Raw genomic sequence first — 19,748 nt, forward strand, 5'->3', positions numbered from 1 at the left:
ATGGATCAAACAGCAAATACGTGGTTTGCAGGAGAATCTTTAACTAGTAAACTGCTGCATTTTAAAAAAAAATAAAGATCAATCAAGTAACATATGTAATACTCCTTACTTGGCCTGTTTGTAGACTTATGGGTTATTTTAATCTTCTGCACACATAGTTTATTTTGGAATGTGGAGTAATGATTTTTTTGTTTCTAATATTTATATATGTATTATTTTCTAACGCTGGCAGCTATACTGTAGGGCTGAGTGCAGAATTTGCAGCTGAGCAAACATGTTGCACTGCAAGGGGTACAAGTGACAACATTTTTGCATTCTCTGGCATGATGTACACACATAGGGCTAGATTTACTAAGCTGCGGGTTTGAAAAAGTGGGGATGTTGCCTATAGCAACCAATCAGATTCTAGCTTTCATTTATTTAGTACTTTGTACAAAATGACAGCTAGAATCTGATTGGTTGCTATAGGCAACATCCCCACTTTTTCAAACCCGCAGCTTAGTAAATCTAGCCCATACTGGCTAACACTCTATTTACCCTGCTTTTTAGAGTTTGGCAAAGCCGCGATTCCCTCGCAATTTTAGATCAGGGTTTCCGTTTTATATTTCTCCCCTTGTGGCACAGAATACTTTTTTACAGGTGCAAATTTTGTCCACAGTACCTGGATTTGCTCCTAAATCAACCTCTCATATGTTACAGTCATAAAAGAGTAGCTAGTATTTTCAATAAAAATGGCTTCTCTTGAAAATGTATATTTAACCCCTACATAACAGTATTTTTGACATTAAGCATATTGTGTTATATATAAAGTGCAGGTATCGGGAGTAAAACAATGACAGCTATAATCGTGGTCTCATCTTGTAAGAACCTACAATGACACAATCCAAATGCAAAACCATCCGCATTTGCAGTGATGATAAAATCTCTTTATTATCTGCATATTTCATAAGATACATTCATTTTGAAAAAATATTATAATTTCCCAGTATCCACTTTATATATAAGTAATGCTGCCATCAGCAAAGATATACACAATTAAATTTCTGAATTTTTGCTGTAGATAATTTTTTACATTAAACAAATCTCTGCCTCCTATCTCCCTTTAGGCATGTCTTAACCTTTTAAGATCCTCAACTATTTTACAATATAACATTAAAATGACAGATACATTCAGCATCTTTATTTGACTTAAATTATCAAAATATTTTAAAACAAAATAAAGGTTAAATACAATTCATGAAAAGGTGCATTATTTATATGGGCCAGATTCAATGTATATATATTTTTTCTTTTGAAGAAGAAGACATATATTTCAATATATTCGGGGTGTAACAATTATTCTGTAATCAAAAACCAATCTGGTTGTATAGAGGGAAATATGAAAGCTCACACAAGCCATGAAAGGTCTCTCTATATAAGGCTGGTAAAGTGGGCTATCCTCAATTGGCTACACTGGACATTGCTGAGTCTTTAATACTGTTTACAGGTTTAATCCAATACACATAAGTCACACTCCCCTGACATTTATCATCCTACAAAGTGTAACACTGTCCTTTTTTCCATGTTCATCTTTCAAATGCGTTTATTGAAATAATGTATTTGAAGCATATGAAATCACAGGCTTTCCATGAGTTTTTGCATATCTATGTACAGCTGTAGGTAGAGATCTCTAAAGTAATATTTACAGTGTAAACATCAACTTTTAAATATAAGAAACAAATTTGTCACAATTTTCACCTCACAACATATTTGTTTTGGTTTGAATACAGAAGTAATATTTTTGAAATACTATGTCAAACTGAAAAATATAGTAAACTTGTTCTCTTCATCAAATAACCAAAAGATCTTCTTCAAAGGTTCTGCAAGAGAGAAAAAAAGAAGTTTATTTACAAACATGCACGTAAAAAATTAAATGAAAAATATTCATTTGGGTTCTGCAGCATGTATATTAGTATACTTTTCTAGTCAGTACACAAAACTACCCCCATTCATATTTTTAAACACTGCATGATTATGTCTCCACTAAATATTCACTCAATAATCCACAATGTGTAAGTGGCTTAGAAATATGGCAGTGTCGTTTCCTACAGATGACATCTGGCTCTTGGCACACTCCAGGACAATCATAGCACCTACACCAAGGGGTATATTTACTAAACCGCGGCTGAAAAACTGAAGATGTTGCCTATAGCAACTAATTGGATTCTAGCTGTCATTTTGTAGAATGCACTAAATAAATCACAGCTAGAATCTGATTGGTTGCTGTAGGCAACATCTCTTCTTTTTCAAACGCACTGTTTAATAAATATGCCCCCAAGAGTGCAACCCTCATATTCACTTGAATGTGGGTGAGTGAAGTGAGATATGTGTGACCATTCAATATTTTGCAAAGGAAATGTACACATCTATATTTGCTAGACAGTTTACAATGGAGCTGAAAGAATGATTGCTCTGTTAATGAAGGGAAGAAATGCATAAGACACAGGGGCTATAGGCAGAATAGGGGGATGGCAGTCAAGGGGTGCCCCAATTCAGACTTTACACCAGGGTTTAGGGGCCTAGGGCTATAAATTCAATGTCAGAACAAATAAGAGAGTGACTCTCTCTGTTCTAGGAAAATGTGTAATCTTCCTCTAAAATCAGATGTTACCAGTGTGTAATATATGGGATTTATAGACATGACTAGCTCATCAAATCACATCAAGGTTAACTTAACTCTTAAACACTATATATCTTTAAAATGGTTAAAAGCCAAGTTATTTAGCTAAAGAAAGTCATACCTAGCTCCTATAATTTAGCAGGTAAGCTATCTATGAGAGTGTAGCAGCCTTTAACACTGGGCCATTTTCTTAACACTGCAGGGTTCAAAATCCAAGTGAATATAAATATCCAAGATGGGCATCTAATCATGTTGATGCTGTGGAAAATGCTTTGGTGGAGGAAGTTCCCACAGTTTTTTAAAAGGTTGTCACTAGCAACTTGAGTTGATATTGAAAATACATAACTTAGATAACTATTACAGAGACTGCATCTGCCCACCTAAATTGGCTATACAGGTTGTTCCATTGGACAAATACATATTAAGGTATTTTGCCTATTATAAATAAGTAGTTTTAGAAAAATCAGCTTTAATAGTGTATGTCAACCAATTAGTGGTACTGTAACCAAGTCTATCACTAGTTTTGAGGAACTGTGGATACTAAGCTTCCTTCTTTTATAGACATTGAAGGGTGCTGCCTGAAATGGTAAAAAACAAATTCCAATAGTTTCCATTCTGCTGCATAGTAAATAAATACTGTACGATATGACACATCTCATATTGTATCATGGTAACACAACTGTTATGAGGGGTGAACCTAATGACTCAAGTAACCTGAGGCAGTTGTCTCTAGCAGCAAGTTTCAGGAACAGCAAAATTAAGGAAATTATTTTAAATATTCTAATTTTCTTTATTAATCTAAATTATTGGTATTCACGTTCTTGGTAGATTTGAAAATGTATAAAATTCACAATTTTATTTTAAAGGGCACACAACCCATATACGAAAGTATATGGTAGTTTATGTTAGTGCTGCGTAAATTGTTATGTGGTTTTTTGCTTGAAGTATGTTTAGTGATCTTATTGAATACAAAACTCAGTTTGCTTTGTTGTATCCAACTGTTGTATTTCTGTAATGTAAAGACCCATCAGAATGCATGCAAATATATTAATAATAATAGCTGTTATGTATTAATAACAAAAAATATATAAATCAGGATGTTCTTAATCTGTACTGTATATATAATGCATTTATATAGTCAATCTTCTTTGCATACACATTTTCTTTGCTTTCTAGTGGCACGCATTTGTGTATTTTTTGGCACAAAGACAATGCCATGACCGCCATCTGTATCAGTTAGCACTTACACCTGCCCTGGAGTTGGTGCAAATGATGCGGGTAAAAAATACAATTGCAGAAAAACTATATACAAGCCAATAAATTAAAGTAGTCTGACAAATGAAAATTCCTCTCCATTGTAAATGGATTTCAATCAAATGTAAGAAAAATTCAACAAAGCATTCATAATATTAATGCAAAATATTAAAATATAAAACTGGAACAATTTAATTTTGGTTCCAGCAGACATTTTAAAGAATGGTAATTTTACTTTAAAATGTGATGAGCCTCAACTTAGGAGAATAATTTGCAATGACAGACATACCAATGGTAGGTGGCTCAGCAACTCATCAATGGCAGCATCATCATAGTTTTCAGAAAATGACGCTTGACTTAGATCAGCATCTTCTCGAAGGCTGGCAGGATTGATATCCTCTTGACTATAAAACAGGCAAAGTAGTTTGTTTATTTCTGCTACATTCTGTTTATAAAGAAACAGCAAAGTTCTCATAGCCAAGTGATGGAAAGTGTGAATATGCATTGCAATGTATTCGCCCACTCACATACCTCTTTTTGTGAGTTAAAGGGAGGCAATGCAATCTGTCTCCTCGATGTCAGGTTCTGTATCGCACCATTTAGCCCCATCTAAAATTATTATATCTATTTCACATGTAAATTAACAGAACGGACAATAAATAGTGGATTATAAAAATAATGTGCCTACAACTGACACTTGAAGTCTGCACGATTTAGTAATTTTTTCTTATCTTGTGGATTCCTAATTTGTTGGTTTCTTTCTACGCTTGATATATTTTCTTTATAGATGATGTACATAGTATTTAGCTCTGTCAGACATGATACTTAATTACAATTCTAAAATTCTTTCAAGCTAATTACTTAATGTATAATAATAAAATAATAATACAACGTTACACTGAGTTTTTGAATATTCAACTATTGCTTTACTATTTATAGAATATTAGAAACTAGATACCAAAGTTCTATATATAACTGAAATTTGTTTCAATCCATTGATCTTTTTTAACCTGGGTGGGCTGAGCTAGTATTTTGTGCACATACTCTACATACTAGTAGCTAGTTTTGGAAATACTGACTATACGCAAATTGATCAATGCACAAATTATGTATATTTTCCAATCATAGAAGATAGACTATGATGTACCAAAAATTGATAATGTTATATGTGTTATCAGACATATGTGGAACCCATTGCAGAATTTACCACTTTGTCATTAAAGCTGGTTAATGTTTATTTTCATCACTGCTTCTTATGATAAGATTGGATAGTCATAGCCTACATAGAGTGGAGGTAGCCATTTTGGGGTTTAAACAAATATTCAGCCTATCAATTATCTAGGAACTAGTGACTGCACAGATGCTTGAGGCACATTGCCTACACTATGAGTAGAAGTAAAGATATATGCTGAGTTTATACTTTCTGTGGTAGCATGGGTTAATTAAACTTCCTGTAACAACTCTTAGGTATAAACCAGGAAGCATCATAGCATCACTGATGTATGCTAGCAGTACATGCCTACTTGCAAATTGTGCTGGGGTGCTGTGTGCAAAGCTTATCTTCATTAATCATATGGATGTTATACAGCACAATTAAGTGTAATTGGTGCTGACTCAGAAATATGGTGTGCAAAGTAAAGACAGAGCAGGAAGTTCCTGATTGAGCCTCATCCTGGACAAGATTGTGTCTGGATTGTTATCATATCCAACTCTTATTTGGGAGGAAAGTAATGTTCTATGGATGCGAGTGTGAGAAACCGGGTCTTCGCAGTGTTATTTCTTCTTTAAATATGAGCAAAAGTGAAGCTAAGTGAAAATATTTGATCTTTTTTAACTTTCTGAATTCTCTGACTAGTTTCTGTGTGAGTGAATTTGTGTTTGTCCTTTTTGACTCCACCAGGATCTTTCTGCATGAAATAATTGCCTTACATGACAGTAAGTTTTAAGAACACTTTAAACATGTTACAAATTTAGAAACTGGAGGAAACGTAAGGATCAGGACAGCCAATCTTATCAGCATAGCTCTAATTCTACACAGTCAGGCAAAATTATATAAAAATAATTAAAGCTGAAACTGGTAAAGATTTTTTATAAAGCAACAAAACACAAACAGTTAAAGATAGTCACACATGAAGGTCGTATACATGAATAGGTATCCTTATTGCATCCCAGAAACATTTTATAATAAAATGAAAAAGTGCTTTCTTTGTTAAGGGTTCCATTAGATACAGTATGCAGCAATCATTTTACTTCCCTGAAAAGTATCCAAATTAATCCCACACAATAATGACAATCATGATTAAGTAGATGCATTTGTCCCTCTGCAATTTTCAGAGTTATTGCTATTTTAATTAAAGTCATTCTGCCACAGCATCAATACCTTCTCTTTCCGGTGAAAACTGAGTTTAAGTACTTCTTTACTGCCATCTGCTTCCGAAAGCGACTGTAGTTATCAGTGAAGACAGCATCAGAGTGACGTTTTACAGGGATGGGATCTTCTACCACATTATTACTGATTTAGAAAATAGAACAATGTTAATAAAAAAAGTACATTCAATTTAAATATTGTGATAGTATTCTACAAGACATGGAATTATCAAAAGATACATTTGGTTGTAAAATTTAAATTATACATTTTTTTCATAGACTTGTCTTGTAAATGTTGTAAAAATGGTGAAAGAAATGACTCACAGTCAAAAAAAAAAAACTATTCTGGAGCAGCCCTCTGAATATCAGTGTGAGGGATCAAACCAACAATAAAATAATTTTGACATATGTCAATAAACTTTATTAATAAAGTTACTGTACAAATACTAAAACACATTTTATATTTAACATAAACCTGCATTATTTTGTAGCTATTTGTTATAATATTGACAAAATTATAGCCTCATCAACTTTTTTCCCCACACAATTCTGAAAAAGTACATTCCTTCAAGACATTCTGATTCAAAAACTGGCCATAACTTGTTGCTCATAAAAGGTTTTAATCTCATCTTATCCCTGGGTTACATGCAGTATTGCTCGCTTTCTCTAAAGTTTTATCATTTATAATGTAAGCTATTCTATGATGTCAATTGTAAACAGAAGAAGGATTTAGTGGCATAACCACACATTTGTTTATGGAAAATGTCTTAATATTTGTTAACTAACACTTGCCTATAGTGCATTGGTAGAGAGAAAGATCATTTTCATGTCCAAGAATCCTGTCTGCAGATAACACTATCAGCCAGAGCATGTGGACATCTGCCAATCGCACTGACAGATCCCCATGTGAACTGGGCACATGTGTGGCTAAACACAAACCTATTTCTATTGGTCTGTGCTTGGAAGTATTTTTGTGGCCAAACTGGAAACTGATTCTGTTGCTCTTTGCTTGCCCTGAGCTGTAGAATGAGCGCATGTGAGGTCAGCTTGACTTTAAGTCATTGTATTGACTTGGTAAAGTAAAAAAGAAAATTAATTCTGCATTTTACTAAATTGCTTTGACTAAACAGTAAATTCATAAATCTATGATTTTATATTAAGCTTCATGGAAGCTATATTAAGGACTTCCTTATCAACCATCTTCAAAACAACATATTTTAGGCATTTATACTTACAGTTCTTCTCAAGATAGTTAAAATTGATATAATAATATTAATAGTAATAATAATAATAATAATAATAATAATAATAATATAAGTAAAGAACTGAGTTATAACATGCAATGCATAATATATTAAACAGTATAGTATTATCACAGGGCATCTTGTTTGCTGCTAATTGCACACTTAAAGATTTAACTATCTAGTTTTTTATAAAAAAAAAACAATTTTGGCACAAAGTAATGTCCCAACTCACCTGACTCGTTTGCCAATTAGAGATTCTAAATATCTTCTTGCAGAAAGCTGACCCAGGAGCTTGCTGTATCCACTGGTGAAGAGACCATCGGCATGCCGAGATGTTCTAGCACACAGGGAAATATTACAAAACTTTTTGTTATTGAAATGATGAAAATAATGGATGTTAACATAGGCAAACCGAGGGAAGGGGGTTCCTAATGCCTGGAAACCCCCCTCCGAGCCTGGGGCACTGTATAATTGAGGTGGTTGGACCCTGCCCCCGCTTCACATGGCTCTGCTTGAAAAGGAGAGCTGTGTGCACCTAACAGTAGTGCACGCAGCATTGGCCATGTATATTATAGAGTAGGTAGAGTTGGAGAGCAGCCAAGCACTGTCTAATATTATAGCCACGCCCCCATGCATGATGGTCACGCCCACTGGTGGCCTGTGGAAACCCCCCTCTACAAATCCTGCGTTTGCCCCTGGTTAAGATTGTAAAACTGATGCAAGTCATTATTAAGGATAGGATTAATTATCCAGAATGTTTGGGATTTTCTCCACATAGCACTAGCATTTTCTCTTCTCATTAAAATGTGTAGAGGTACTTCTAGCAGTGGCAGCTGGTAAGTTGCTCTCAAACAGAAGCAAAAATGATTTCATTTTTTTCTGTCTGTTTTTTTTTCAGAACCACCAGTATGGTTTTCTGGTTAACAGACACATACCTGTATATAAATGGAGCTATTTAGCATACATTACTATGTCTCTAAAATATTTGGCCTCCATTACGCGTTAAGTACAATATGTTTCTATTGTGGTCAATCATGAATATTGAATAAATCTGCAAAATTATACTATATATATATATAGGCAATTTCCAGGGGAGCTTGTACGTATATCATCTTGTGCAGATGCACTTCATGTAAACTCTGCTCTTGGTCTCCAGTGGTAGTCTGATGCCTCACACCAAGTCCAGCACTGTTAGCAGTCACTCAGCTAGGTAACATCCCTGAATAGTGGCATCACTGTCTCTCTCATCAATGGAGACTCACTGGGCCTTCCGAGAAGCTTTCAGGGCTTAAATGTCAGAGCTCAACTTATTTACCAAGCTATTGCCCAGTGAGGTTTCATCACCTTTGAGGGACGTTTTATAATAAAACTACGGCATCTGGTAGAATGAGATGCTCGAAAGGTTAGAGATTTTCCAGGGGACCCAACAGGAGTTTAAGTGCACATGGTAAATTACAAATGGGGCTTATTCTTTTGTTTACAGTTCCAAATAAACAACAAAGCCCATGCAATTTAGAATTTAGAAAACAGCACCATAATCATGTGGATCACAGGGGCAGTAAAAACTTTAGCAAGATCCACAAAATCTACTTCCAGACATTCAATTATTTTACAACCATAGCCCCAGAGATGAATTCAGAATGAGCAAAGCGCTCCTCAGCTGAACCCTGACTGGTTCAACTTAAAAAAGAAAGCCACTGATACATAGAGCACTTGATTATACTCCTGACACTGGGTGTCTCTGGCTTCACCCAAATTTGGGCTTCAAGACAGAGTGCGTTCTGGTGATCATTCTATTATTAATGGTGATAACCCCCCACAAACACAGAATTATGATTTAATAGACAAAGATCCGTTTAAATACCAACACCCACCCCCCACAAATTTTGTATGTGCCCTCCCTTTACTTTCCCAATTCCTTCCCACAGTAGTGGCTGCCAAAGTAAATATTTAAACATGGGTAATTTTGTACTATATGCTAATGATTTTGTTTCTTTTATTGGCCATTTTAATCTTATCTGAATTGGGTAAAACCAGTTACAGAATACTGTTGCATGAAACTAAGGGCCTAGTCGCCCCAAAAAAGGTGAAGGCTTTCTTATACCATGACAGACATGTCACAGATTATATAGGTCTGGAGAAGACACAGTTCTCCTTTTTCTTAGCCCAAAATATTTTCACTGGTGGTTTAACACATTTTATATGTTTTCTGGTCGTACAACGTACAATGGAGATATCACTTACTGATCATTCTAGGACAGTCTTTAGATACATTGTACGTCAAGTCTTGTTACCTGCTTAATTCTTTTACTCCCACAGATATTCTATTTTCCTTTTATCCTCTTTAGAAAATGTAATTCTGCTTTATATTACTGTATTTGGTGTGGTGATTTCAACATGCTTCTCAATCCACCATTAGATAGGTTACACGGCAAACCTGATAGGCTTACCCCTACTGAGACTTTTATGGGTGTAATAAGGTATTCTTTTATTATTTGCATTCTCATATAATCTACACCAGTATTGCTCTTATACTTAATAATACAATGCTCGTTGCACAGCTAGCTTATAGTCAGTTCATACCAAATTCTTGATTTAGTATTATCTGATTTTTATTTAAACTTCTCCAGAAGCCAAACCTAGCTCCCTGGAAATAAATGAATTCCTAATTCAGACCTCAATTGCACTGCCCATGATACAATTAAACGTTTTTACTTGTGTTCAACAAAATTCATCATCTGGCTCATAAAGTCTATATATCTGGGATATCTTTATTATATTTGCTGCAAGTAAGTAAGCAGATAAGTAAGTAGATTGTAATTGATTAACGTTATAATATATATATATATATATATATATATATATATATATATATATATATACATATATATAATTAAAGTTACACCATAATCTTTTTATTTTGCAAAAGTCTCAATATTGAGACGTTTGAGAGTCTTCCATGGAATTTTCTTTATGAGGTATTGTGAACAGTAGGTTTGACATGCCCTTTCCTACATATAAGTAAGACAATTATACTAAACTCCTTAAACTCCAAGGATCTAACAACATTGCCATTAAAATTCATAAAGGGACCAGGCAGGGCTTCTCCTGTTCCCCACCCCCTTCTTGTGATTGCCATTGAACCTCTTAGTATACTTCCATCAAGCATTACAAGTATCATGGTCCAGGGCTGAGGATACATACAAAGACTTTTTGCAATCTACTCTTAAATCTGATTAACCCGTGTACTTCTCTCGCCAATATTATTAAAGCCCTATATTATTTTAAACTACCATCAAAATTAAAAGAAATGCCAAAAAATCTGAAATCATGTTTTGAGGACACTATGCCAACCCAAAAACATTTACATCTTGACTTAATAAACAGGCAACACTATATGGCAAAATTGGTGGTCATTCTTACTCCACACACCCTTTATAAATACAAATATCACTTATTAAACGTATAATCAAAGGACTTAACATATGGGGGCAGTTGTTTCTGTCTTGGAATGGATACAATAACATCATCAAAGTGGTCTCATCATTTACAGTTCTGTAATACTTTAGATCACTCCTGAAAACTCTAGACCTTTCAGCACTACAGACTGTCATTTTTGACACATTTGCCAGAATTAAGAAAGGTTCTAAATGTTACTGAACATCTCAGAGTGACCCAACTTGCCCAAATATCTCTCACCAATGTGCTTACACCTCAGTCCCTATGAAAAAGACTTGGTGTATCGCAATAATTGGGCTACCTTAATGTGGTCAATGAACAGTGGAATCTGCTCTCCACCAGTTTATAACTCACAGTGATTAAGCACATCTGTTTGAAATACATTTAAATTAGCATCTCCCCCACACACTCAAGCTACTAATAATTATCAATCCTGCTTTTGTCCCTGAATATGCATGGCCTGTGTTTAAAACTGCCATTGATGACAATATATGGTAGGAAGTTGATCTACCAATGTTTGCTAGAATCATCCTTTAAAGTTCAGCAGAGATCTTAATTGAGTATTCTACATATCCATTGTACCTTCCAGATCATCTTTACTCATTTTTTTCAGGTGTTGTCAGGCCCAGGATTTTGCAAAATACATTATGTGGTCCAGTCCAATTTTGGGTCACATATGTAACCAAATAGCTTTTACAATGAAATTTGGAATTATGTTTTAAAAAATAACCCTCTATTTTAAACTCGATGATAAGCCCCAAAGTTTATAAGCCAAAACAGTTAATTTGCCTTGTATGACGCCTTATTGTGTTATAAAACAAATTTACCTCTACAGGACATAATAAAATGAAAACACCTGGGGGTAAATGTATCAATATGCAGGTTCTTCAACACCCACGTGTTCAGCCTCTTCCGCAATTAAATTTCAAGCGGCGCTGCATTGTAAAGGGAAGTTAACCCTTTACAATGCAGCGCCGCTTGAAATTTAATCGCGGAAGAGGCTGAACACGCGGGTGTTGAAGAACCCGCATATTGATACATTTACCCCCTGGTATCCATGGATCATCACAAGCCTAATCATTGCTGATTGTTAGGTCATTTAGTACTAAATATACCTTAATATTTACAAACAACCCTATATGACTATGCAGACCTCACTTTCACACCTCCATCCTTCTCTCACTTACTTCTCCTAGTTACCATAAGTAGTTTCATAAATAGTATGTTATTTGTTAGATTATATTATGCTCCCCCTGTGAGGCGTCTCTTTAGTTTATTTTGTACTTTTAATAGCAAAATAATAATAATAATGACAAATTCCACTTTTTTAAAAAAAAAAAATAGTAACTAAAATAGTTAGTAAAGTTAATATAAACAATAGCTCTCTTATTGTCGAAAAAGAACATTCAAACATATAAGGATTCAACCCATAACATTGGTTCAACCCACAATATTATTTCCATTGTGTGCACAGATATATCTTAGTTTATAGCAATAAACTTTTTTTTAACTTAATGAAAAAGTCCCACACTATTCACAGCTTAACTAATTAAAGATCTGCAACAAGATAGTGTGTTTCACTCAATCTTAGCCTTGGTGGGATAGTTCACCACGTATTCACTTCAACAAACTACTCCAGCTATACATGATAGGTGGTATTACTTAATTTAAACTAAAAGGGTATTTATAGAAGTTTACAAAAAATGAAGTGCATCTATCAACATGACAAAACAAAAAATGAAATATATATATATTAGAGGTTGTTAGTTTACCTGCCAACACCTCGGGATATATCCAGAAAGAACTTGTCATTCTCTGGTAGTGTGTTCTGCAAAATATCTGTGTCTTGTTTTAATGACCCTTGCGTCTGATCCGGTTCATTTGCTCCCTCAAATGGCAATCTGCTTCCTAGCCTAAAAAGAAGCAGAGAACTTAGTCTGAGTTTAGCAAAGTCTAATTCAGAGCTGAAAGATAATACAGTGCGTCTTCAACTTAATTGCCACAATAAATCAACTAAGCAAATTATATTTGTAAGTTAATTTTATATCATCCCATATTTAACACTCATTCACCTGTGATTCAAGTTAGCATCTTAATTAAGAGGAATCATCATACTTAAAATGATATTTCTGCAAGCAATCAGATCTTTTATGTCAGGACAAAACATAGTTGTGCAAATATATCTTGTCAACAATTCTGTCTGTGATATACAACAAACTCATCCTCGTCCTTTTTCTGTAATCAATTATTTCAGACTTTGTGGTGACACATCTATTACACTGTAATCTTTGCAGACTGTTAAAAGATTTAGTACACAGTGATACTAATACATTATTCAATTGAAATATATTAATTTTGTTCTAGACTACAAACTGTACCTTGGAACTTACTCAAGACTAATAGTGTGCTTAATCCATTGATATATTTGTGAGACACCACCCATGTCATTCTAGTAAATCATTGTATAGTAAAATTATAGCTATAAAAACTGTAAGGCAAACAGAATAGACATAGTTTATTTACTTTGGGCTCTCAATGTGCAGTAACAAAGTTGAAAAATTACATTTTTGGGGGTTGGTGAGAATTGGTTTACAGCGTGAGTGCACTACTTAATGAGACAAGTTGATTACTTGATTCCAGACCTTTAACAACTAATCAAGATATCTTCACCAGCACGCAGCTAGTTGAGCATTCCCATCTAGTTCAACAGTGACAGGGTTGCACTTAATCAATAATTAAGCAATATATTTATGGAGGCTAACTGTCTTCAATGTTGGTGATTAATGAATCTTCATTAATTACCAATCTAAAATCATCAGAGTAATTCAATAAAATAGCTAGTTACTTACTGAGCAATATGATATGATATTTATTAATTGATTCCCTGAACTTAACATGGCAAATATACATTTAAAATCAGGGCAAAAATGACATTACAGAAATGTAAACTTCAAAAGAAATTACTAAACATGTATTTTATATGTTATTCCAAGGTCATATAGAGTGGATCAAGGTTAAAATGAGAAACTATTCTATGGTAAGTATTTCTTAGATATACTATTGAGTTTTACTGTATTTTCTTAATACATATGGAGCAATAGTCTTGGCGGAAAAGTTCTATATTTCCACTAAAGCATATGCCATGAAACAAGAGGATACAAGTTATTTTTAATGTAAGTACCTTAGAGGATTTGGAGAGTTAAAGCAATAGAGTGTCATAAAAGTCTCCAGTTTATCAGTGTGTAAATATACTCTTATTGAATATAGCACAATCCGTTTTATCAATGTTGATTTATTAAATATCCCCATAGTATTGCAGCAACTGTAAGTGTAGAGCAGGTTTTACAATAATATAAGATATTAAAGTACAGAGATGATGTTTATATGAGGCATACAGTATGATGTGGTGCTAGTCACAAGGTCACATGTGGCATATCAGGTCCACTTAGGTGTGCTGCAATCGCATACACACTATATTAATTGGGCACCACCCTTGTTTCTTGTTTCAAATAAACTCACTACATCTGTAGCATATGGGAAGATATACATTATTGTAATTCCAAAAAAACATTATGGCTTTCCATTGATATCATTTAACTTGGTTTGTAGTTGTTACAATAATTATACAAATGTTCCTAACCTCATCACCAATTTTTATCACTCATACATTATCAGTAGTCGGTATTTTTCCTTTGTGTTCTGCAACAAGCAACAGACTCAATCAAGTCATACGATAGTTGTTACACAGTATATAGCAAGCATATAATTCTGGTAAAGAAAACCAACTAGTGTATCAACACTGCGCATGTCACTTAGCAATGGTTTAATCTCAATATGCCTGTGCTTAGCTCAATCTATTTAAACTCATTTACTCTAGTTCTATTAACTACAGTAAATCTACTTGCTTCAATTACTTTTATTCTATAATGAATATTGAGCTTCATTTGCACTCAAAGGTGTGAGAGTGTGTTCTATTGTTCTAGAATATAATGGTTTTATACAATACTCCCTACAGATGCAAACAAAATCCTTAATGTACATGTATGGTTCAGTCAAGTCCTGTAAGCTTTGTGCACCCTATGAATAGACCTTCTTAGGATCTTAGGATCTTCTCAATGTCAGATCAAAGTACTTTAATAGAGTAACAAAATAATATATAGAGTAAAATCAATTCTTCCTCTTTAACATAATAACCACTCTGCCTATGTAGCCTAGTATTTTGCTAACCTCACTTGTGAGCTGTCTACACTTTTCTTTTATATTGTGATGAAATATACTTTTCCTAATTCCTTCTCAGTAAATTTACTGTATCACTAATGCAGTACTATATTAAAATACTTATAAGTCACTGAGCACATTATTTTACTTTTGCCAGCATTACATTTTTACTTTTACTGTCTTCTACCATCAATAACACCACTAATAAGAATATTAATTACATCTGTATATTAACTGTCCACATTCTTAATGTATCCAACCACTGCTGTTTGAAGAACATATTTATACACCAGAAAAAATTATCCTCATTTGTCATGACAGCATGGTTCAGCCTACACTGGCAACAGTATCCTGCAATTTATAGCATTTGATGTCCAGCATTATCACATGTTATTTGTATCTATTACAGTGGCTCAGAACTGCCTATCGTGCCTATCACATTCTCAACCAACATTTGGTTAGATCCTTACAATTTGTATTTATATATGAAAACTAATTTTAAAACAAAGAAACAAAGATATATATATATATATATATATATATATATATATATATATATATATACATATATATATATATATATATATATATATATATATATATATATAAATATATCGCAAACACAAAGGGGGGCGCTTCCATGGTGTATTATCAGATGTAAAAGATCTATTCATAAAACATAAAGTTATGCACGCACCAGAGCAACAAGTATTCACAGCATATCAGGTTACAATTCAGACTCTCATCAGGAGACACCTGATGAAGTAACCTGTGACCAAACATGTAGATAAAGTAGACGCTTGATTACAAGTGGGAGAGTTGCTCTGTTCTGAACGGGATGTTTTAGAAGGAAAATTAAGCTTAATTGTAACCTGATATGCTGTAAATATACTTGTTGTTCTGGTACATACATGATTTTGGGTTTTATCAATAAATCTTTACATCTGATAATACACTTTGGAAGTGCCCCTTTTGGTTTGATACTTTAGAATTTTGTTTGTCCCGGAGAGATCGGGCGGGTAAATGTATCAAGCTGAGAGTTTTCCGGCGGGTTTGAAAAGTGGAGATGTTGCCTATAGCAACCAATCAGATTCTAACTATCATTTTGTAGAATGTTCTAAACAAATGATAGCAAGAATCTGATTGGTTTTTCAAACCCGCTGGAAAACTCTCAGCTTGATACATTTACCCCCGGGTCTTGAAAGGGGAAGACGTGTAGATTTTTGACAAACAGGAGCACCTTGGATTCCCATGTACTCTATAAATATTTGTCTCGATTGGACATTTTTTGTGGTAGTGTGCACTATTTATCATTATTAATATATATATATATATATATATATATATATATATATAACAGACCAGGCGTGCCGAGAAACAATGAAAAAAAACAGAAAGAAAACAAATATCTGTTGCCATCCTATGGACGTGGTATACATACTGGACCCATGTGGAGGCAGCACACAGGGAAATTTACAGACCATTGTATGCTTTGCAATTCCGCTTTATTCAATCCAACCTGTCCACTCACTTATCCTTGATGAAAGCCTCTTAAAAACTGAAATGCAAATCATCTAATATTTCCATGAGAGAAAACTCTTCACCAGGTAATATATATATATATATATATATATATATATATATATATATATATATATATTACCTGGTGATATATATATATATATATATATGGACATATTTTTATATATATATATATATATATATATATATATATATACATACACATATATCACAATAAAAATAATGAATAATATAAAAAATCATTAAATAAATACATGGGAGCAAGGGAACATCCTCACACTAACCTTTTCCTGTGCATCAAAGCCTTGATAAGAGGCAGTTCAATACTCCTACTTTTCCCTCACCCACCTCCTCCAAACAGCTTTTCATTGCCTAGCCCTGCCCACTGGGATTTGGACTAATAAGAGCACTTTAAGGGTGCCACAGTCTACTGCAGCATTTTGTCTCCACCAATTAGCTCCATATATACCTCACTACTAATAAGAACAGTACAGATCTGCACTGTAAAATCTTTGTATTCTATGCAATGATTCCAGAAAGCAAAGAGGAAGAAGGGGTGGTGGGAATGAAGTCCCAAAGCTTAACCCATCTCACTATTCAGAGTTTTATCAAACTGAAAACAGTTGTACAGGCTACAAGGTTAGCTTTGCAGTTAAGAAAGGTATAGTTTTTTCATATTGGAGCATTCTGTTTAAAAACATATATCACTCATTAATGCAAGTTATATTTTCTGTTTGGGATACAAGAAAAATGTATTTTGTTGTTTTTTACCTACACATTGCAGTGTGGTGCAAACAGTAATCAAAAACTGCTCAGCATCCACATGAGATTGTAGCCCATATACAGACCATCAAACAGAATTTATAGCTACAAAACAGTACAACTGTAGCTAGAAAGCCATTTAAAGTGTATGGAAAAGAATATAAAAAGTTTACTTACCTACTATTAGAATAAGTCCCTAAAGGAGGTAACGCCTGTGCTCGAAGGTAGAAAACACTGAACAGGGTAAAAGACACCATAAGGTGGAAGATGCTTCTATGTTCCATAATGTCAAATCTGTTGAAGCAAATAATTTTCACATTGAATTAAAGAAGAATGCACAGTATTATATGTTACATGTCATGTATAATATATGTACCATGCATATTATTAACATGGGATTGTAGACAAATTCTGCCCTCCACCAGTGCATTTACAATGATATAAGCAAAGGTGTTTGTAAAGATTACATCAAATAGCAGACTATAACTCTTTATTTGTTATAAAGTATATGCTAACTGACACCAAAAGATAATTCTGTATAACATTTTGGACTTAAAATGAATAATAATATTATTTAATAAAGTGAACTTAATTATCTACTTATTGTTTGTATAACAGAGACATTTAAAACTCAGCTTTTCATAGTTTGTGCCTTAATAAAATATTAAATTCAAAGACTAGTGGATAAAGTAACTGAAACTTGGAATTGAATATAATTTGAATGAAATATTATTCAATTATTACTGCATGACCTTGTAGTATTGTTGCTATTTGCACTATTGTACAATCAAATCAAATCACTTCAATGCATGAAATAATGCATTTTAAAACATGCTTACACATAAAATGTAACCACATGAGCTTTTAATAGTACCTGCACTCACTTTTAAAAAATGTGCAAAATATATATGATTTTAAAAACGTAATTAGAAAAATGTAGATATCTTGAATGAAATATATAAAATATTTTCAAGGAAATAAAAGTCTCTGCCTGTCTGACTGTCTGTCTATTTATCCATCTTCTATCTATCTATCTATCTATCTATCTATCTATCTATCTATCTATCAATCTTGCATTCTTTCTCAATCTATATCAATAGTTAAGTATTAGGGAAATGTGCCATTTCATATGAGCTAGACCTAAGGTAAACCACCATTCAAAAAGTAGATAGATAGATAGAAAGATAGATAGATAGATAGATAGATAGATAGATATATAGATCAGGCACTCAGTCTCATATGTTATTGTTGAACTTATATAATGTGTTTTATGTAAAAAAAAAAAAGTAGATCAAATCACCACTGTACTGAAAAAAATATTTAGAATCTACTTTGTTTCTGTGTTGTGCAGCTATTATATCAATAGTATTCTCTTTGATTGTTTTATCTACTTACCTAAGAATATAGTTCCCTTTTCCCTGCAGTATGTCCTTTTCCCCCAAAACAGCAGGCACTTTCAGAACTTCCTAGTCGCACAAGATGGGGACGAGTTGATTCGCTATCTATGGTCCTGAAACTCTCAGCCAAGTCTGCTGGAGATGGACGTGTTGCTCGTGGAAGTTAGATCTGATCTTTTACTGCTCTTCTCCTGACACTGCAAGTACTGTACTTGTCAGCCAGCCTCGACTCCTCTCATTTAATACTCACAGGCTGAAACATGCTCCTATAAAAACGACTGGGAGAGAAGGGCTGGTCAAGAAGACTAACTCGAGTGGCTTCTGTTAAGACGTCACTCCAAATCCCACGGGGATACACTAAAAAGTCGTCATCACCTCGTTGCTTAAGACTACAGATGAAGTTTCTGTGTGATCAATGAATTCCATAATACATGACTATGTAGCGGTTAATTTACTTAGGTAATGAATGATTGCCCATCTACAAAGTCATTAACATCGCTACATTTGTATCGAGACATACAATGATGGTATTATAGCTGTATTCACGTAACAGATGATCGTAAGCTGGTATTCATCAGCTGTTTGTATATACACACTTTACAGTTAGCATATCTATTATTATGACTTTCATTGTGTTTCACAGTATTACTATATACTGTAATCAATTATTCACAGCCCCAAATTTAGATAGATAAATTAATAAATAGATAGATAGATAGATAGATAGATAGATAGATAGATAGATATTACCAGGTTATGAGTGAAAATAGATTGATTTATCGATAATAATTAATTTCTAGAAAGGATTTAATGAAACATGCAGATTTCCCTTATTTCTTTAGGAAC

The 19,748-nt window shown here is 33.7% G+C and overlaps 1 protein-coding gene across 1 annotated transcript; it reads right to left on the minus strand.

Moving 5' to 3' along the window:
* Nucleotides 1-905: 905 nt before the first annotated feature.
* Nucleotides 906-19,200, minus strand: VIP (vasoactive intestinal peptide). Its single transcript, XM_075200713.1, has 7 exons — nt 18,901-19,200; nt 17,683-17,799; nt 12,756-12,896; nt 7,757-7,861; nt 6,294-6,425; nt 4,203-4,317; nt 906-1,859 (listed from the first exon to the last, which is right to left on the minus strand). The coding sequence occupies exons 2-7, from the start codon at nt 17,787-17,789 to the stop codon at nt 1,851-1,853; spliced, it is 609 nt and encodes a 202-aa protein (XP_075056814.1). The 5' UTR covers nt 17,790-17,799; nt 18,901-19,200; the 3' UTR covers nt 906-1,850.
* Between the last annotated feature and the right edge of the window lie 548 nt (nt 19,201-19,748).

Source organism: Mixophyes fleayi, chromosome 3, assembly GCF_038048845.1.
Source record: "Mixophyes fleayi isolate aMixFle1 chromosome 3, aMixFle1.hap1, whole genome shotgun sequence".
NCBI lineage: Eukaryota > Metazoa > Chordata > Amphibia > Anura > Limnodynastidae > Mixophyes > Mixophyes fleayi.

Bases quoted from the DNA above. Each gene is read 5' to 3' on its own strand.
- VIP (XM_075200713.1), bottom strand. From the start codon at position 17,789: ATGGAACATAGAAGCATCTTCCACCTTATGGTGTCTTTTACCCTGTTC. The intron at 12,897-17,682 runs GTAAGTAAACTT...GCTTCTTTTTAG, and splicing joins GGGACTTATTCTAATAGTAG to GCTAGGAAGCAGATTGCCAT. The intron at 6,426-7,756 runs GTGAGTTGGGAC...TTTCTAAATCAG, and splicing joins CTAATTGGCAAACGAGTCAG to TAATAATGTGGTAGAAGATC.